Source organism: Carcharodon carcharias, chromosome 7 (genome assembly GCF_017639515.1).
Source record: "Carcharodon carcharias isolate sCarCar2 chromosome 7, sCarCar2.pri, whole genome shotgun sequence".
NCBI classification, from domain to species: Eukaryota; Metazoa; Chordata; class Chondrichthyes; order Lamniformes; family Lamnidae; genus Carcharodon; species Carcharodon carcharias.
In genome coordinates, this window is record NC_054473.1 from 68,103,218 (window position 1) to 68,125,447 (window position 22,230).

A 22,230-nucleotide genomic window follows, 5' to 3' on the forward strand; every position below is an offset into this window, starting at 1 on the left:
ATCTCCCGCGCATCCGCCCTCACTCCTTCTCCTCCCTCCCAGAAACATGATAGGGTCCCCCTTGTCCTCACTTATCACCCCACCAGCCTCTGCATTCAAAGGATCATCCTCCGCCATTTCCGCCAACTTCAGCATGATGCCACTACCAAACACATCTTCCCTTCACCCCCCTTATCGGCATTCCGTAGGGATCGCTCCCTCCGGGACACCCTGGTCCACTCCTCCATCACCCCCTACTCCTCAACCCCCTCCTATGGCACAACCCCTTGCCCACGCAAAAGATGCAACACCTGCCCCTTCACTTCCTCTCTCCTCACCGTCCAAGGACCCAAACACTCCTTTCAAGTGAAGCAGCATTTCACTTGCATTTCCCCCAACTTAGTCTACTGCATTCGTTGCTCCCAATGTGGTCTCCTCTACATTGGAGAGACCAAACGTAAACTGGGCGACCGCTTTGCAGAACACCTGCGGTCTGTCCGCAAGAATGACCCAAACCTCCCTGTCGCTTGCCATTTTAACACTCCACCCTACTCTCTTGCCCACATGTCTGTCCTTGGCTTGCTGCATTGTTCCAGTGAAGCCCAACGCAAACTGGAGGAACAACACCTCATCTTCCGACTAGGGACTTTACAGCCTTCCGGACTGAATATTGAATTCAACAACTTTAGGTCGTGAGCTCCCTCCCCCATCCCCACCCCCTTTCTGTTTCCCCCTTCCTCTTTTTTTTTTCCCAATAAATTATAAAGATTTTCCTTTTCCCACCTATTTCCATTATATAAAAAAAATAAAAAAAAATATAAAAAAAAATATAAAAAAAATAAAAGAAAATAAAAAAAAAAACCACTAGAGCTATACCTTGAGTGCCCTACCATCCATTCTTAATTAGCACATTCGTTTAGATAATATCACCAACTTTAACTTTAACACCTATGTGTTCCATTGTACTATTGTGGTTGACATCTTTTGATGATCTGCTTCTATCACTGCTTGTTTGTCCCTACAACCACACCAACCCCCTCCACCTCTCTGTCTCTCTATCTCTCCGCCCCCCACACACACACCTTAAACCAGCTTATATTTCAGCTCTTTCCTGGACTCGAACTCAAGTTCTGTCGAAGGGTCATGAGGACTCGAAACGTCAACTCTTTTCTTCTCCGCCGATGCTGCCAGACCTGCTGAGTTTTTCCAGGTAATTCTGTTTTTGTTATGGCACTTCCATGCCCATTTACCCACAGTATTCTGTCTAGAACCAATGAACCCTATAGTGTATAGTGGTTTGTGTTTAAAAAACTTCCAGACCCTTTAAATTATCAATAACAAAAAGCCACAAACCCTTGAAACCATTTAACTTACGTTAAAAATCATTGCGAGATTGATAGCTGAGGTCGGAGAGCCTGAGCTGTGAATCAAACAATGTTTCCTCTAGAGCGCAGATGTTTTAGCACTAACTGTTGTCTGGACTCTCAGCCAAGCATGCATAATGAGGCTTGGCTGAGAGCTCAGACATCCATTAAGCTTGTTGAAACAGCTGCACCCCTGGGAGATATAATAGCTTATGAGTAAGAGATGGGTTGAACAAGGACAAAAGGAAGGTCTGTGATAGGGTGGAAGTCAAGAGATATTAACTGACAGAAAAAAAACTTAGTTCTCCAGAGCCAAAGGGAATGGTGATGGGGCAAGAAAAAAAACAAAGTGTGGAATTTTACAGCCCCATTGCAGCAGAAGTAGGGCCAGGGCAGAAAATATGGCGAACCATTCAAAAGTATATTGACTTCAGTGGGACAGAAAAATCCTGCTGGCAGGAGAATCCATAAAATTCCAGCCAAAGCAGCAAAAAGATGTGCCTGGAGCAGGTATGCTGCTGGCTGAAAGAAAAAAAACTGAAACAAAAGAAAAAAAGGAAACAAAATGGAGGACAGAGTTTAGTCTGTGCTTGTTGAGTCCGTTACGGTATATCATGCCTGATTGAAAGATGAGGTGCTGATCCTGAAGCTTACATTGAGCCTCCATTGGGACAGTGTAGCAGGCTAAGGACAGAGATGTCATTGTGAGAGCAAGGTGGAGAGTTAATATGACAGAAGCATGGGGTCATATTTGTGGACAGAACGGATGTGTTCTCATGTAGTCATCTGATCAGGAGACCAAAGCAGATTTTTTGCCCGATCATTCCCTTTTCTCAGCATTTTGTTTTTATTAGTTGTTTAATTAAATTTATTCATGAGATGTGGGCATCACTGGCATGGTCAGCATTTATTGCCCATCCCTAGTTGCCCTCGAGAAGATAATGGTAAGCTGCCTTCCTGAACTGCTGCAGTCGATGTGGTGTAGGTATACCCACAGTGCATTTAGGAATGGAGTTCCAGGATTTTTACCCAGCAGCAATGACGGAATGGTGATATCATTCTAAGTCAAGATGATGTGTGGCTTGGAAGGGAACTTGCAGGTGGTGGTGTTCTCAATTGAGTGGCTGCTAGGCCATTTCAGAGGGCAATTGGCTATTCCATTCCCCAACTAGCATGACTCAATATAATTTCCCTCTTTCTGGTTAAGTTCAAATAATTAATTCATAACTAATAGATTCCTGCTTAGTCTTTGACTTGTCTCTCCTTGCATCCCTCATTACATCCCCCATATAAACAAGCTAGCCTTCATTCACAGGGGTCTTTAATATCCTCAGAGACCAATTTTTAAGTCTTCAAGATCTCCTATTTCAGAAAAAAAAAAATCAGCAGAGATGGAGAGAGCTTACAGACTTTTTAAAAAGTCCCAATGCAATTAGAACAACATTTTTGAGATGTGACTCTTGTCTCTCCCAGAATTTAACCTTCAGCCCACTGAAATCACTGTTTCCTCGAGAGAGGAAGAAGCAACATTGCAAAGTCTCTACATAATTGCATAATTTTATGTATAGTCAAAAATTCTGAAGTCTGTGTGCATAAAGTTAATATCTGTATGTCTGTGTGGATCTCACGCCAACCATTCATGCAACTGGAACAAAGATGAGCATTTGTCAATAGCACAGGGAGCGGAACTTCAGCCTGTTCTTGCATTCAAGCAAATCATGGCTGATCTTCATCTCAACTCCATTTACTCTGTTTTGCCACATACCCTTTAATATCTTTACCTAATAAAGAGCTGTCGATCTGAAGTCTTAAACATTGTAATTCACCCAGCATCCATAGCCTTTTGGCAGTGAGAATTCCAGAGTTCCACTATGTTTTGTCAAAAAGTGCTTCCTGACCTCACTCCTGAATGGCTTAGCTCCAAGATTGTAACATTTTATTCTGGGCTCCCTTACCAGAGGAAACTGCCCTTTTGTACCCATTCTGTTGAAACCTTTTAATAATTTAAACAAGATTTCAATTAGATCACCCTCAACCTTCTAAACTCAAGGAATTACAAGCCAAGCAAATGCTGGCTTGATAACTTAACCCTTTAAGCATTGATGCAAGTCTAGTGAATCTGCACTTTTACCTCTTCCAAAGTTAAAATTTCCTTCCTGAAGTGCAGTGCCCAAAACTGAGTAGTGATCCAGATGAGGTCTGCCCAAGGTTCTGTACCAGATTCTGAAGTGCAACTTTAACCCCAAAAACAACTTCTCTTCAGGTATTAACCTTTAATATAAAACATCCCATGGCATTTCACAGGAGCATTATAAAGCAAAATGTGACAGTGAGCCACTTGGGAGATATTCGGGCAAATGAACAAAAATGCGGTCAAGATGTAGGTTATAAGGAGTGACTTAAAAAAGGAGGAAATGTACAATCTGTACACTTGTGTTTGATTTCATTCTCACTCAGAAATATTTCAAATAATTCTGACCTAAACTGTGGGCTATTATCTGACACCAACACCTCTGGCAACCCATAAATTGCAAACCAACTTCTCAAAACCTCAATAGGTTTTGATGCTTGTGGCATTGGGAGTACACTCAACAGTCATCCACTTACTGTAGCTATTGACCAAACCAGGATACTCTTTCCCTTCAACTTCAAAGAAATTAACATGTACTCATTCCCCACAGTGTCCGTGTTTGACCATGGAAGCAAAGGAACTTTGGTTGGACCATTTCTCATTCTGAGGCACACTTCAGAATTTTTCACAAACTCTCCAATATCTCCATCTACCTTTGGATATCAAAAATAGCTTCTTGCTACTGCATTCATATGGACTATTCCTATGTTCTCTTGATGAAGTTCTTCCAACAATCTTCCTAAACTTGGAGGAATAATGATTGTAAACTTCATAGGAGACAGCCTTGATCTACACTATTCATTTGTGTGTGAAATACTCCTGCAATTTCTCATCACACTCTTTAGGGCAGCCGTTCATGAAATAAATCGAGCACATTACTGAGCGCTATACTTTGCAAGTTTCTTCATTAATTTATCTGACAGACACTGGCATGTCAATTGTGCATGTAAAGAAATTCACAAGTAACTCTGGATAGAAATTAATCAATCAGTCTTCGCGGGAAATCTTGGAAGGGCATCCACATTTACACATCCTGCTGACTTATGATATTTAACCTGGCTATTTTATCATTTGGTCCTCATTGTTAAAAGACCACTTTATGCTCCCTTATCACTTCCTCAATGACAGATGTACTCTTACTGATCCCTACTGTAACTAACTTGGCCGGATTGAACCATATCTTCTTAAGCCAATTCTGACCTATCAGGGAGACTTTGTTTCCTCCTACTGCTACCAATGCGAAGTGATACGATGATGTGTCCTATCATTAACTTCAGCAAACACTGGAGTAACTATGTTGGAATAGCTAGTCAGTTTCACACCTGTTTTGTGTAAGAGAATGGGACTTATGAATTTCTTGCACTTTCCTTCTAAGATAATTGACACTGCTGCAGCTGTGTTAGCAATGAAAGCAAGTGAATCTCTGACTTCCACAGTAAAAATATCTTCAGGCGTATTACTCATCTTCCATGCGTTTTTCTTGCTTTCTGTTGGAGTACAACTGTTGACCTTCCTGCTTGATAACATCGACCTCTGCTTTCATATCAACGAGATGCACACTCGAGGATTTCCAGACTCCTGCACTAGCTTTAGATCTATCATGGCTTCGGTCTGATGCATGGCTGCAACCTGCAGCATTACTGTTTCCGCGACTTCTGCATGCCACCTGGATATCACAGACTTTTCCCACAGGCATAGCACTTTGACTGGATATCGGGGCATTTACATGGTTAGTGGTTATCATAGCAGTGGTAGCATCTAAGATTTCTGACTCGGACCCTGTGAATTTGGCTGCTGTGGCCTGGATCTCACCAAAATCCAGTAAACAACCTCTGACTCAGTATAAAAAAAAACTCCCTTGCAATCTGCAACTCTCTTTCTGACATTTCCATGGCTGTGGCTTCATCGCAGATCTCCTTTCACGTTAGCTTATTGCCTTTGCTCAAAAGCTTCGCCTGGATTTGATCTTTTGGTTAGATCTTTTATGAACTTGCCTCAAAGGCTGATTTCTATCCTCATGGGTTTGCGCCACACCCCAGTGACGAGACCGTTTCTTTAACTCCGGAGTCTAATCTGCAACAGTCTCACTTCGCAACTGCTTTCTTTGACTGAATGCAACACTCAGTGCAATTTCATAGTCATACATTAATAGGAGTCCAGCATTTCATTAATTTCAGCACATGTAAGTTCCTCTCCAAGCCACTCACCGCCCTAACTTTGAAATATATCTCTGTTCCTTCACTGTTGCTGGGTCAAAATCCTGGAACTCCCTTCCTCGCAGCACTGTGGATGTACCTACACCACATGGACTGCAGCAGTTCAAGAAGGCAGTTCACCACCACCTTCTCAGAGCCAATTGGGAATGGGCAAGAAATATCAGCCTAGCCAGCTATGCCCACACCCCATAAATGAATAAAAAACATTGGTTAGACATCACCTCAAAAGCATCTGGCCCCATCATAGCGAGGAAAATATTTACTTTATTTTCATCGCCTATTTTATTCACCTTCATCCAAATTATAAACCTTCGTTCATAATTACACCAGCCCTTTTTGTTAGGACTGAATTCTCCCTTTGTCCCCAAATGTGCCTTCAGTGCCATTTTTTTCAGTTGTGTACCATACTGACTCCGTGTACTTGGACACGATGTACACACGGAGCAATCTTTCAAATTGCTCAAACTTCCTCAAAGTCAATTTTAGGAGTTCCAAAAATGTGTTGCAACGTTCTTCATTGCTTAATTTCACAAAAGAAATGTAGAAGAATATTCCATCCTTGTCTTGTCACAAGCATTCTGTTGCCCATTGCACCGAGTAAGACGAACACATGCTCAGCTGAAGTCAGCCATTATCGAACTATCTTTATTTACACCTCCCCAACAGAGAAGGCAGTCTAACGAAATGCTTCAATATACCACAGGAGGGGTGTAGTTTTGCATTCAGGAAATCTAGAAGAACAGCTATTCCTCAGATCCTGCAGTATCTGACAGGATGACAGGGATAACATATTTTGTCTGTTTCTCAGCCGCAACCAGCCAGATTGAGACTGGTTGGTTGTTGGGCAAGTAGACCTTCGGTATCAGGTCGCAAGCAGGGAACACGGAAGCAGAAGGGAGGGATTGGAAAGGCCAGGCCAGGGGATGATTGCAGAGGTTGGGCCAGTGGGAGATCGGGGGTAGGTTGTGAAGAGGGCTGGTGGTCACTCATGGGAGTGGTTTACAGGTAACTTTGGTGAACAGAAGGGAAGTACTCCTACTCCTCCTGGCTGATAAGCAGTGCTGGAAAGGCACCTACCTGCAGAAGCCCACGACTTCCCTTAATTGCCAGTATTCTTGCCTCCTTGGAGCATGCTGGTTGCCTGCCACCTGCCCTCTCATCTCACCTCCATTAAAACTAAATGGGCAGGTTGGCTTTGAGATTTTTAATATTTTCAATTCCACCATCCCAACCCAAACCCACCCATTTTGGGGGTTAAAACACACCTTTCCCACCCCCACAATTATCACTATTAAAATAAATCTATATCAATTAAGTCCCAATATTGCAGCTTTAGAAGTGGAATGTCGGACTATAATTCCAATCACTCATGGTAGGCTCTCTCAGTAACAAAAACTGCGGCAAGGTTAGCACGGTGTTATTAAAGAATACTGCAAAAACTTGAACAAAAATCCTCCAGTGTATTAATGCAAATTAAGTTCATTCATATCTGGATTTATGATTCGAACCTGACTGTTAGTTTATGAACCTCAGCAGGAATAGATTAAAAACCCGCTTCATGTTGTGACAGCTGTCAAGACAGAGTGGCAGAATCATGGGTAAAACAAGTGCAAATTTACGCTTTGTAAAATTAAAATGGCCGCTAAATATCACACCTCCTTAGGAACTAAAACTATGTATAAATTTCTGGTAGGCCGCTAAATATTTGACAGACACTCACTTATAAGTACCAGATTACTTTCTGAAAGAATGTTCAAACAAGCATCCTTTGATGGAATTTCTGGAATTTGCTGCCTGAAAGGGTGGTGGAATTAGATTCAACAGTAATTTTGAAAAGGGAATTGGATATATATAGGATATACAGCAAACAAACAGCCAATTGGTCCAACCTGTCCATACTAGTGTTTATGCTCCACTCAAGCCTCCTCCAGTCTTTCCTCATCTAAATTTATCATAACTATCTATTCCCTCCTCCCTCAAATGCTTCTCTGGTTTCCTATAAATCCATCTATACTATTCACTTCAATAACACCTCCTTGGAGGTACAGAATTCCGCATTCTCACCACTCATTGGGTGAAGAAGGTTCTTCTGATCTCCCCATTGCATTTCTTGGTGACTTGAAACAGAAAAAAATTGCAGGGCCATAGGGAAAGAATGGAGCAATGGGACTAACCGGGTAGTTCTTTCCAACAGCCAGTACAGGCACGCAGCTGAATAGCCTCCAACTGTCCTGTAAAATTCTATTATTGATATAGATATTACTTACCTCCAAGCATGTGGCTCAAACGTTTTACACATTCCTTTGCATCCCGAACATGGAGATCCTTTCCCTGTTTGATGGAAAATGGACATCTGAAAAGAGAATATAAAGAAATACAAGAATGAGGTGGTCAGCCCATCAAGCTCAATTAGCCCACAAAGCACATACAATCCTTTCCACCATAGACCCCGTCCAGCCCATCTCTTGAGGAAAGCTTCTGCAAAACTTTTTCATGCCCTTTAGAAGACCAATAAGCAAACTCCAACATATCTAACCAGCGTTATCAATACTCCTGTGAATTCAGCTGCACAAAAACAATCCTGTTATAATCAAAGAATGATACAGCAGAGGTCATTTGGCCCATCATACCTATGCCATCTCTATGAAAGAGCTATCCAATAAGTCTCACTCCCCTGCTCTTTTCCCCATAATATTTGCCCTCAGTGACTAAGCAGTGGAGTACAGGGCACCACAAGTGACAATAGCATCAGAGTATATGAATCTTTCATTGAACTAAACTGCAGTCTATATATATTGTCCACAGGTTTGAAGATTCTGAAAAGCTCAGGATATTAGTATGACAAATGTTAGGTGAATTGGGCTGAGGGATAAATGTATAAATTTTCCCTCTCTGTCCACTGATTCTTTAATGCTTTCCCACATCAGGAGCAGTCTTAGTTCGCCCGCCTGCCCATCCGTCCAACAGTCTAAAGCAAAGCCTAACAAGTTCATACGAAATTACGAGTCATGATATTAGCATATTTTAATATTCTATTACTGCCCATAAACATCAGGCAAGAGGCAATGTTTAGTAAAATTCAGCTGCTGTGATGCGGAAAGCTTTACAGTAGATGCAGCCTCAATTCTTGGCATTAAAGATTGCCGAGTTCAACAAGGCACAAACAGATCAGTGCCTGAACTAACCTTCAGTTCTTAAAATGAGGTCAAGTCAAAGTTTCACTTGGGTCGCCTCTTTGTACCTTGTATCAGTCATGGATTGTAGCATTTTCACTAACGTAGGTCTTATCCTTTCAAAATTCAATAATAACAAGCTGGCCCACATGATACTGTCAAGACAGTTCACTCAGATCTCCCGTTGAATGGTCCAAGTGTACCTGAAAATGATTTATGCTAACATTGGACTGATATTTATTCTACTCAGACTCAGGAAAGAATGAAGTCTGAATATTTGCTTTGAGTTGCAAACATATTGGATAGAGATGAGCAGAGAACTATTCTTGATAACAGGCAGCATTCCAAACTGGAACATAGTAGGCTAATTCATGAATACTCAAACATGGCTCAAGTTCTATGATTTTAGGCAAGCTGTCAAGTGTGAAATTCATATATCCCTCCATATATTTCATGTGCTGTTACAATTGGTGACTTATTACTATGTATGATTTTTGAAAACATATTTTTGAAAGGTTGCCCACACAGAAAGAGAATTGGAAAACTTCCTCAATATCAGTACAAACCACCATTGGGCATCACTCCCTGCTTATCTGGGGAATTACTGAGCTCTGCAGTCCCAGGTTTGACCCTCTATTTGGGCCAATTTAAATTACTTAGTAGAGATAGCAGAGCTGGCTGCAGGAACACTCATTGAATTAGAAAAACAAAATCAGCAGGGCCCCCACCGCTGACTAATGTCCAGTGACCTATGTTGGCAGGGATATGTCTGGTAATGATAGGATTGGCTGGAGCTTAAATGCCCACATTGTTAAATAGTTCCAATATTCACTAAGAAGGCTCACCCTACTAATAACAACTTAGATAAAAGTACCTGAGGCTGAGAGGTCCTATGCAGAACTGTTTCCCAGTAATGAGCCAACACATTCAGGACAGATGGGGAGAAAAAAGGAACAAAATTGGCAAGTTTAAAAAAAGGATTAGCTTGGATACATGGTTTAAAGTTGAATTAACTCCCCTTTTACATTGCCTCACCTGAAAATGATATTCTCAAGAGACCATTCTATGCTGGCAGTGAGTTTTACTCCCCACACCAGCCTTACTTAAGAGCCTTTTGAGCTTAACAACTTAGCACTAACTTGCTGGCAGCTTTGTGCTTTGCCCTCTTAACTAGAATGAGGTGCCCAAGGTCTTTCATTATAGGATAAATTAAACAAGCAGAGAAAGGCAAATTGCAACCCACCAAATTGGGACTGGATTCCCAGCCAACACTTTTTGCAATTAAAACTTTGCACTAATTGATTCACCAAGTGGTGAGGGGATGGGACATAACCGTTGATGACCAATAGCTGCTACTCTGCACTATTTACACATTCACATGTCCACCAATCTGCAGCCATTACTCTGTCACGCATACAAGTAGGCCAGCCCACAGGACCTCTCATAGTAAACACATACTGACCGTATATTGGCCTATCACACATGCAGGGAGACAGACTGCAATACAAGGTAAATAGTTGCACACATTGCGTCATAATCCATCAACCGCACCTCACCCCTCAATTAACATTGCTAAAATGTCTGAAAACATATTTGACATTAGATAGTATTAAATCACTATTTATCATGATAAGCTATGCCCTCAATCACTATTCATCTAATTACTGTATCTCTAACCTTAGCTTTAAAAGGAAAGCACTTAACACAACCCTGGAATTCTCCAACATTCCACTGTACTCTCATCACAACATAGTGTGTAACAAGCTCTGCTCATCAATCATAGAACATATTTAAAACATAACCTTATTCTTATCTAGCTAAACGAGTATGAACATCTCAGGAGGGTATGAATGTGCTGCTGTTTCCTTTAGTGCCTAACCCCCCAGCCACCACGAAAAAGGGGACTTAGTCTCTTAAGCAGTGACTAATATTACTGGCTTACTCAGATCCTGGCATCAGCCTCTAAACAGAACCCACGAGTGGGAATGGAAAGCAGACATCCCTCCCACAGTCTACTCTTTACAGAACTCCAGAAAGAGCAACAACCCACTGTCACATTAACCCATTCAGCCTCAAGGGAAGTCCACACACTATTAAAAGAACCCTCGATCTGTTGACTATTTTCACCCTCATCTGATATAGAGAACATATGAGCAGGAGTAGGCCTTCCAGCTTGCTCTGCCATTCGATAAGATCATTGGTTGATCTGGTTGTGGTCTCAAGTCCACCTTCGTGTCTTCTCCCCCATAACCCTTGACTCCCTTGCCAATCAAAAATCTATCCAACTCAACTTTGAATAAATTCAATGATCCAACTTCCATTGCTTTCTGGGGGAGAGAATTCCACAGACTAATGATCCACTGAGGAAAAAAATGTTCTCACTCATCCCTCCACGGCTGGGATCCAACCAGCAGCGGTGGGGAGCTTGCCTTGCAGGGAGCCTGACAATCAAAACCCGCTCAGATTTGCTTAGAGGCTCCCTTCTCAGTGCCTGATTGAAGGATCCAGCATTACAAATTTGGGGGGGCGGGGGGGTGGAGAGCACAATTTCCTGTCCTTACTGCTGACCCCTACAACTCCCACCCTGCAGCCCCAATTCTGCCCTCAATCACCTATGGCCCAAGTCCTGAGTTCCACGCTGACCCTGAGCCTTTGATGGGTGCCTTGCTGGCAGCTCCCACAGCTCCTGCTGGTCCTACCTTCAATGGATAGCTGCTGGACTCTCATTGTTCAGCAGCTCTTGGGGGCCCTGATCCAAGGGAAGGCCATGTAAGTGCCCAATTGGCAGGGCCCCCCCCAAAGGAGGCAACGCAGGGCTTGTGCCAGCTCTCCAGCCAACAGGTAAGACCCCCATTGCCTAGATTAAACTCTGATCGACAATGATCTTTCATCAAAACTTGCACTTACATAGTACCTTCACAGTAGTACAACATCCCAAGGTGTTTTACAGAAAAGTTATCAAGAAAGATTTGTCACCGAAGTTACAGATTATCAAAAGCCTGGGCAATTAGATAGTTTTAAGAGCATCTTAAATGAGGTCAGGTTGGGAGGAAATTCCAGAGTTAGAGGGCCTAGGCAGCCGAAAGCACAATTGCCAATGGTGGAAGTGAATGAAATCAGGGGTGCACAAGAGGCCAAAATTGGAGAAATGCTGAGATCTTGGAAGGTTGTAGGGTAGAATGAGTTTATAGAGATAAGGTGCAGGAAGGCCACTGAGGGATTTAAATATAAGGACGAGGATTTTAAAAACATGGCATTGCCAAGATGGAGGCTAATGTAGGTCAGGGAGCACAGGGCTGATGGGGTGAGCGAGTTAGTATCCGCACTGCAGAGTTTTGAATGAGCTCAAATTTACAGTGGGTGGTAGGATTTGTACTTCATACATTTGTACATCCTGTACACATCTTTACCAAATCGCCACGCAGAATGGCAATATTTCTCCCTAGTACCCATATAACAAAGAAGGGCCTGCACATCAGTGCCACCATTATTCAAATTTTAACCAGCGCTCCAATGAGATGACATCAGGCCTGTATCTCCTGTGAGCTTTATTGCTCGTCAAGGAGCTATCACCAGTTCAACCTTTCACATAAACAGAAAATGCTGGGTGTTGGAGCGTTGGCTGGGTGCCAGCAAGTCTGTCAGCGTCTGTAGAAAGGGCAGACGAGTTAACGTTTTAACGTTTCAGGTTTGTACTCTTCTTCAAAAAAGACAGTTAGGTGTATTAATATAAAATCAGAAACCAAAGGGGACAAATTGTTAGGTGATCATTCTCCTCAATTTTTAAACAAACTTATTTTTCTCTCTCCCCTTTATCTGATCGAGCTGTCATGTCTTTCTACTTTCTTATTTTTTATTTTGAAAAGCCCACACCCTGTTCTCACCATAGGAGTTGAGTGATGTGTGTGTTCCAGCATTTTCCATTGCTGTTTCAGATTTCCAGCAAATGCAGTATTTTTTTAACTCCAATAAACCTTTTGTTTTGCTTGCCAACAGGTAAATCTAGAATAGATTTTTGCAGGTAAAAATAGAAAAATATTTAATGTTGACATTAAGGAGTTTCTTCCCAGACACACAAGAAATTTCATCTAAGTTCTCAGTTGTTTATAGATGAGGGAAGTCTGAAGGCTACAGTGTCAGAGCACTTTCAATAAAATGCCATAAGTTAACCTTTCTAAAAATGGGCTGTACACTGATCAGTTGTATAGTGACCGCAAGACTAACAACACTAATAACCTTAAATTCCAACAGTGAGGTACTCAGGCCAAAACAAGCTTTCTTAATTTAATCGGAATTTGTGTTTTTCTAATGCAAACCCAAATGCCTTGTACTGGCAGCATTCTCGTGGTGCTAGCTTACAGTTTTATATGTCACACAAGAGCCACACAAAGGAAGTAGTTGTGATTTGGAGGAAACCGCATTTGATGAGGAAGAGAGACACTGGATTAACGTTGCCAAAAATGCTGGAAAAACTCAGCAGGTCTGGCAGCATCTGTGGAGAGAAACAGAGTTCACGCTTTGAATCCGTATGACTCCTCTTCAGGGCTCTGTAAGAGGCATACAGGCTCGAAATGTTAACTGTTTCTCCCTCCACAGCTGCTGCCAGACCTGAGTTTTTCCAGCGTCTCCTGTTTTTATTTCAGATCTCCAGCATTTGCAGTATTTTGCTTTTACCAACATTTCAGATATTCTTTATGAAATGGAAAACGTTGATTAAGTTACAGCAACAGCTCTCCTTTTCCAAAACAAGTCCAATTCCCTCCACATAATTGAAATGCCTGCTGCCAGGGAGTTGTTGCCTATGGCCTTATCATCTCGAGGGCAATAATATTTCCCCTACAATTAGGTTATCAAAACTGCACAATGTACTCCAGTTGGGGTCTGACCAATATCTAACTGGAACAATATAACCACTTTTTATATAACTCTATCCTTCTGCAACCAATATCTTAATGAACCTTTTCAGTATAAATTGTATCTCAGCACAAAGCTATAGTTTCATAGATTTATCCACTACAACTCTGAAACTCTTTCCTAATCAGCATATTATAATTGACATATATTCCCTCCTTTGTTTCCTTACTTATTTTTACACTGATCTACAAACTACTTCTGCATTACATGCCACAATTCTATTTCTATGGTCTATTCAAGTTAGTCATTGTTTATTAAAAATGGCAAAAAAAAGTCAAAGACTGGCCACTAATAAGAATGAGGTTCATGGCAAAGAGTGATACAGTTTGACATAAATTGGCAATGTCACTCAGAGGCCAAGAGAGCAGCTGGTGTGGGAATCATACCTAAGGGTGATGTTATTTGTTGACTGGATGAATGCACATTGTTGGACAGAGTGTCTGATCCATGCTCCAACTGAGTTTAATCCTTACACTAAGAACATAAAACTAAGTGCTTCAATACCATTCGAACCATGCTTCAGGGAATGACCTTGCTGATGTCCCCATTCTCCTGGAGTTCTGCTATCTCTTCCATGCTCTTCTTTCTTCATTCCAATGATTAACTCAATTTATCATTGAACTGTATCTAACCTTTTGCTGAGAGTGGATTTGAATCATCAGCAACCTCTGTTAGTTGTGTCCCAAGTCCCATTCCTTTTGAGGTGCAACTGTTGTGTCAATGCACCTTAGCCCTCTTCATGATGGTCTAATTAAAACTCTACTTCTTCCAATTCTTCAAAGACAGCGTATCTTCACACACCTGCAAGTCCAACCAGCAAGTACTACTGAAAATATTGAGACCTCCATCTTAACCCACTATATTCTCGTCTGTACAAATTCTTCCGATATGAAATGCAACTCCAAAATCTCCTTCACTTCTAATGCTGTCACCAAGGTACTCAGTTTCCCCTTCTCCTCCAACCATAAATCAATTCCCTTTAAAGTCCAAGTCTATTCAATATTGAAAACTACTCCAATGTCACATTACTCTCTCACTCCTCCCAACAGGATACAAGCAAGAGCTCATCATCTCATAAGCAACCCTCGAGTCACCTCCAGTCTGTCTGTCTGTCTCTATTTCATCGATACCACCGTGGACATGCCTCCTCTTAACCTTCAAATGTTCTGTTCTGCATGCCCATCTTTCTCCCTGCATCTTCACCACATTGAAATCATGGCTTCTTGCACTACCCCTTATTTCACTCATTTTCCCCAGTACCTTGAAGCTGTGAAATTCTTTACCTACCTTAATCTGCTCTTGCTACTGCATCTTTTTAAACTTAAGGTTGCCTGCAACCAATGGTATCTTCTTGGTAAACCTCTTTGTCTTTTTCTTCAATCTCAGTCCCGAAATATGGAACTTGACCATTCACCTATACTTCTCAATTGAAAATAAAAGTGGCAACATCCCTTATGTTTTAAGTGCAGATTTATCCCTGGCGCCAATAATATAAACTTTGAGAAGGAACCATCAACAGAAGCCGAATGATTCTCAAGATCAGCAAGATGGTTTACTGCCAGTCAATCTCTGAACATTAGGGCCGGGCTTTTCCGGCCTCGCTGTGGCAGGACCCACCACGGGAGACACGGCGGCCCAGCCAAAAGTCCATTGAATCACTGCAGGACCGGACAAATCTCGGCAGTGGGTGGGGCCGGGAAATCTCACCTTCAATAGGGCTGAATTTTACACTGGCAAGATTTTATGGTCCCAAAGTCAATGGACTTTTGAACAGCTCAACACATTTTACGGCCCCGCCCCCACCACGACAGGGCTGTAAAATTTCACTCATAACATAGACAGATGGCCCACTCTTCTTCCAGCATACTGATCTGCCTCCTCTGTCCTGCTGTATGACTAATTCTCTAACTGCACTAGCAGCTAAATCTTGCCTGGTGACTGTCACAGTTGGTGGTGCAAAACTCCAGTTCAGTCCCCTCCATACCTCTATCTTCAGCCTGAAATACAATGGTACCTGTTTCATAAAGCAATAAATACTGTGTCATCAGCTATCCCAACAAGTGGAGAAAGGATGAAATTCTGCGCACTCATGACACCTAGACTCCTAATAGAGTGTTGAGAGGGTTATTATTCTCTCTGGGAGGAAACTTTATTTCCTGTGCTTATAATAATGAAAATAATATTGTCAAAACTGCCACATAAATGCTATAAAATGCAAAATTTGACCACTGCAAACAGCCAAAACTTGTTTTATTCATGACCTATTAATGCTGATAAAACAGACCAGTACAGTTCTGGCTATTTTCTGATTTAGTAAGGGCTTTACGATGTGAGTGATATGAATTCAACAGCATTCACCCATTGGCAAACATCACTCATCCAACACTACAAAGTGACAAAAGGTGTTTTGATAATAATATCCAGAACTATGCAAACAAATCGTGGTGGCTGAACAACCATCTCTCCGGGGTCCTAAAACCCTGATCATCAAACTAACACTGTCAAATCAGTGGAGAAGCTCCACAGACAGGTGCAGGAAAAAAAATACTAGTATGGATGAGGTTTAACTGTGTTCTTGACCTCGATTACACTGAGCCATGATACTCGAAATGTGTGCAGAATGAATGCTATGCCACTCCATCATTCAGCACTGACATGCGTTCCTGGTACATCCACATTCACTAACATGTGCATTGGTAACCAAGCATCTGCTCTCAAGCAGAAGGGACAGGAGAGATACTTTGCACCAAGATCTCTTCGCCATCCTTATTTCTGCCATGTCTGTGATGGCCCTGCCATTTCTCCTTACCTCTCAAACTCCGGTACAGAGGGTAAGGGAAAGCTTGATATCGTCCAATCGCCTTCTTTAATTTCCGGGATCTAACTTCTGTTGCTCCGCTGTCATAACCATTGACTCTATTTTATTGATACTAATAATGGCCAATGTTTCTCTGAACTTTCCTGTCTTGCGCTGCTAAGCACTAAATATGTCTCCCGATATGCTCTTCCCCTTTTCCACAGTGCTGAAATCAAGACCTATTGCACAGCTGTTTATTTTTGCCCAGGAACTTGATTGTTCTTACAATCCTTTGGTTTTTAAGACTCAAACTGATCATTAGCCATCCATCAATATTCCTTTTCACTCTTCAGAGCCTTGATGCTGTCCTGTGTTGTTGGCTTTGACCCTGGATCTTGATTTCTTACTTAATTTCTACCTAAGGCAGAAATTTACTTTTTTTTAAAAAAAGGAGAGATTTTTAACTATGACAGCTGAAGTTCCAAGATGCTGAAGGGATCAGGACAAGCCAACAGCCTTTTTATCATTCTGAATCTCTTCCTACCAGACCGAAATATTCTGTAATGTCCATATTTCAACACTGTGGTAAAAGTGTGCTGCATGATTGAAGCAAAGTGAATGGGAAAAACTGTGAAAAATGGATTTCAATATAGGCAAATGGGAGGATGGAGGTGGTGGGTAGATCATGGCTTGCATATCTGCTTTTCTGCAGCTGAAAGTTCACCGAAAACTCAAATAAATAATGGATCCACACAATAGGATACAGAATTCATGTGGTGAAAAATTGAACCATTGCAAAAAATTAAATGACTTTTGTTGTTTGATTTAGATATTTTTGAAGCTTTTAGAAATTTACTAGCAGCCATGCTAATAAACAAAATCTTCTGAGCAGTTGGCTTGTGTTATGATATGGCAGATGTATGCCAGGTGGACAAAACCCACAAGGGAAACTTGGTTGCACTGACACAATGGTTTTGCAATTTGTATTTATTACAAAAAGATGTGTGCACTGAATTCAGAAGTAGTAAGTCCACCAAGACCTTTAGAGATTTTAAAAATTAAATTAAAACAAAATAAAAATGATTTCAAACACATACGTAAGACTACAGTTACTACTATAACAAATCCTAAAATTCCTAATTGACCTGACTCCCAGTTACACCCTCCTTTATGGCAACAGTCTAAAATAGATTTTAGATTTAAAAGGAAACCAGCAATTAACACAATACCCATTTGACAGAGGAATTCCAAACGGCTTCCCATCTTCAGTTACTTTACATAACAGATTTACACACAAATGGCTAGAGGCTTCTTAAAGGCTATTTCAAGATGCTCCTTTTAGGCCATGCATGGCCTTCTCCACATAGCCTTTCACTCTCCTTTACATAGGTTTCCCTCTTTTTAATGTGTAAATTCTATCATTCCATGTCTTGAAACTGTATCTTCCTCATAATATTAAAACATTCATGTTGCCAATATTGCTAGTAACCTTTGGGAAAAATAAACACTCCTTAGCCTTGCTTATCTGGTTAGCTGTAAACAGACCAAGATCCTGTTAAAATCCAACAATCCCTTCATTTATCTAAAAATGCAAATTCCCTTCCCACCTTACATGCTAAGCTAGCATCCATGTTTACTCATTAGCATGTCAAGCACATTCCTACACCTAGCTTCTTTTGATGATTTCAAGCTTGCGGTCTACTTGACTCCAAGTATAATTAAATCACATAGCCAGACCCAACTATAATCACACCTATAAATCTACTTCACAATAAACCAGAAAAATATTATGAAAACCATTATACTTTTGTCACACTTGTTAAACATCTAGCAAAGCCATGACATGTACCAACCTCCACAGCCAAATACCTGGCTCAGAGTAGCAACTTAAATATAACTGCACATAAACTATTTTATGTTGATATATAGGTAGATTAGGTAGAAAACAATGATTTGTTGTCAAATAATGGTGAGACTAATTATTTCTGTAAATCATACAACAACTTCAGGGGAGGAGCACATGCATGCTTAAATGCGAATATCCAAAAAAGTTGCTGTCGGAGAGATGCTGCTTTGCCATTAGTTTCATGAAAATGCCATTTTGCCGTCTGTCTCACATTAAAATGCATTGGCTGCTGTAAAATTGCTGCAACAGCTACAAACTAAGCTTGCCACTGAAAGCTAATTCTTGACATTTCAAGTCTAACTACCCTTTTAATGATGTGATAACTGTTAATTACTGCCAGTCAACCATCCTGGCACTGAAAATTAACTACTACAAGCGTGGAGCCTCATTTCTTCAGGCATTAATTGAACCATAGACATTTACAGCACATAAAGAGATAATTTGGTCCATCAGGCCTGGGCCAGCCAGCAAGTAGCCATCCAGCCTAATTCCAGCTTCTGGTTCCTTACCTTGTAGGTTATGGCACTTCAAGTGCCTATCCAAGTACTTTTAATTTGTTTAAATTGCAGTTTGAGATTTGCAAAATGTCAAATTTAACATGTTTAGATTCATTACCTTTCCTTTGTCTTTTTCTTCTCTCGTAATCCAATCTCTTTTCATACCTGATTTGACATCAATTTAACTCATTCCAACTTATAGTTCCTTTTTGTTCCTTGCTTTATTAATTTCACAAGTCTTGAATCTGACTGGTTAAAGGAAATACACAGATAGCTGCCCTGTTCACCCAGGTCCCTCACTGCATTGCTTTTAGTTTGAACTTTCAGCAAATTGCCACACAATTCCTTCTGAACTTAAAATGTGCAAGGGCAAGAATAAGTAACAGCAGATGCCGCTACATGCCTTGCCACAGCAAAATCAGCCTATAACTTAATGAAAACAAATCAATCCCATGTGACTGCTGCAGGCATTGGGATAGAGTAATGACTACAGCACTTCCACTTCTCTGGTGCCTGCTGGCTATCCAATTACTTTCACCACACACCAAGTTTTAACTTCAGATACTTGAACAGGCATGACTAACAGTCTGAGCCGAAAAGTGGTGAATGGGCAGCAAGCATTTCTGCTAACACACAGCTACTCAGTTTGGTCTCAGCCGTGTTTCAGCTTCTTTAAAATGATTAGAGGATAGAGATCGCAGTACACGGGTCTGTATGCAAACTTAGCTCTTGAAAGAAAATAAGTTTAATTCAAACAAAATTCTAGTATCTTTAGTGAATTCTTTTGTTTACTAATTATGTAAAGCTTATTGAAAAATGTTTTCTAGAAACATTTATTTTATCAGTTGCAACTCCTCGTTTAATAAAGTAATTTTTGTGACTATCCAACGCTACAAATGAAGGGCAAAGTCTTTCATCTAGTGTTTTTCACGTATGAAGTATTTCAAAATACATTTTACGTTGTGGTGGACATAGTAGCCATTTTGCACACAAGGTCCAGCAAATAGTAAATAAGATCAATAACCAATTAATCCATACGAAATAAAAGCAAAATACTGTGGATGCTGGAAATCTGAAATAAAAACAGAAAATGCTGGAAAAACTCAGCAAGTCTAACAGCATCTGTGGAGAGAAAAACAGTTAACGTTTCGAATCCAAATGACTCTAGTCATGCGGATTCGAAACGTGTTTTTTTTTCATATTTTGGTAGTGCTGGTGGCATTGTTGTACAGGGTAGTGGGAGAACTGGCTGCTGTTCTGTAAGTGGTGCCTTGGAATCTTGAACGACAGGAACAGACACGGCTTCGATTTAAAATCTTTCCTCAAGGACTGCGCCTGGGACACTGCCGGCACCCTCTCGGTACTATGCAAGTGTCAGTTCCCACGTTCAAGGACTGGCGCGAGGCTTAAACGCAAAATGCCTTGGGTGACAAGTAGAGATTGTTGTCAGAAGAGACAGAGCGACCATTCAATTGCTTATAAAACAATATATTTTTTTAAAAAAAGGCGTGGAGATTTTTTTAAATAAAAAAGAGGCAAATGTGATACCCTCGAGTAGCACGGACTAAAACTTTGCTAAGTGTTCGTACAGAGAAACTGGTTTGGGAGCTGAGAAAGCCTTGGGGTCACTGACCAGCTGCAGTGAGCATTGGCGGCTTCAGGCTGTGTCTCGCTAGCAATAAACCAGAAGAATGAGCGGTCACCTCGGGGCTGTCCCCAGCGGTATAAAAGCGCCCTGAGCCACGCCTTAGCTTCCAGAGGTTTCATCATAGAGTCAGAATAAGGCAAAATAGGCCTTTACAGTGAGTGCAAAAGTGCAAAAGTTTACTTCCAGCCCACTGTTAGCTTCATTCCAAAAAAGGTGGCCGAACAGGCAGCCGCCAGGCGAGTGAGGTCGGTTCAGAGAGCGAGCACAGACTCAGAACAATGACACCGGTGCAAATCATTTGTTCTGTTCGCTGTTTGGGATAGGTGAATTTTTAGCAGCAACGCCTCCCTCACAAACCTGCGAAAAGTCAGCATAGGTCCCCTGATGCTAGGTAACCCTGTGCTCGCAATCACTGCAGAAACTTGTTCAACAATGCTGTGGAAGACTATTTTTTGTGCCACTGAGTTTCCCTCTCTCATTCGGGACCATACCTCCGACAGGGAGAAGATTGGTTTTCCTCCCAGTTTCTCCGCACTTTGAGGCTATGAATGGTACAATTTCCTAACGATGAAAAAACAGGAAAGATAAGGAGCCTCGAATTTTTACCTTGAGGAGATACTGGAAAAGGCATTTGGAGTTGTATCAAATGATGGGTTCTATGAGCGCCAAACTGGTCCCAGTAGTTGGTATTAAAGGCAGAATAAACCAAAAAGAGAATTGAATCTCTAGCACCTCGAACAGGAAAGTTGCAATTTTCCCACCCAAGTATATTCATTGTACAATCTGGGACTAGGACGCGGGTGAAACTCGACATACAAGATCCAGTTATCGAAACCAGGAGCGACCTGTTGTTCGTAAATAAGTGCATGCCAAGGAAATCCCTATCTGCTATACTTATCACCACCCAGGTTATTCCAGATCACCTCGGAGAGCGACCTGAACAAGCCCAGTGACAGCGGATATATATATATATATAAAACTTACCTTCTGCATCCCCGTGTTGAGTTCCATGTGGCCAGACTGCATCTTTTTAAACGGTGGATCAATTACTGAATGGGTTTCCCCCACCTCCTTCGTTCCTGCCTTTAAATCTACTTAAGTTGACAAAACCAGCAGTCCTGATATTTTACGTGTGTGTGTATTTGCCACTTGCCGACTGCGCTTCTGCAGCTCAAGTGGCGAGGTACTTTTATTTGAGAGGGAGGGCAGGGCTTCGCCACTTGGAGAAGCGAATCAGGACGTGCAGGGGATCTGCTTCCCCGCCAGCCCCGGGGGGAGGGGAGGGATTGCCTGTTTCCACCCAGTTGGGGAACGCCCATTTCTCGCTGGCATGATGTCAGGCTGGCCTCTGAGCTCATCTGATGGATGCATTGTCGAAAAATGCTTGATTCATTCTTTTCAAAACCCAGCACCGAGAGGGAAGCGGGGCTACTTCCTGCTTCTAATCATTTGTTCTTTCCTTTCAAGGGAACGATATACAGTAATTCAGGCCAGATATAAACAGTAAACCTCAGGCCAAAGAATGGGTTTTGTTAAAATCAGTGTGGACTGACATTTGTGAGTTGAATTTAAATTGCTGTTCCTTTAGCAAAGTGTGGCAATTAG

General features: G+C 41.5%; 1 protein-coding gene across 1 annotated transcript in view; it reads right to left on the reverse strand.

Moving 5' to 3' along the window:
- lmcd1 (LIM and cysteine-rich domains 1) overlaps nt 1-21,793 on the reverse strand; it is a 66,168-nt gene extending 44,375 nt beyond the window's left edge. The window contains exons 1-2 of the mRNA XM_041192563.1: nt 21,610-21,793; nt 7,958-8,043 (exon numbers count right to left, since the gene is read on the reverse strand). Of these exons, the coding sequence (XP_041048497.1) occupies nt 7,958-8,043; nt 21,610-21,651 (128 nt within the window). The 5' untranslated portion in view covers nt 21,652-21,793. The remainder of the gene's footprint in view (nt 1-7,957; nt 8,044-21,609) is intronic.
- Nucleotides 21,794-22,230: the final 437 nt, after the last annotated feature.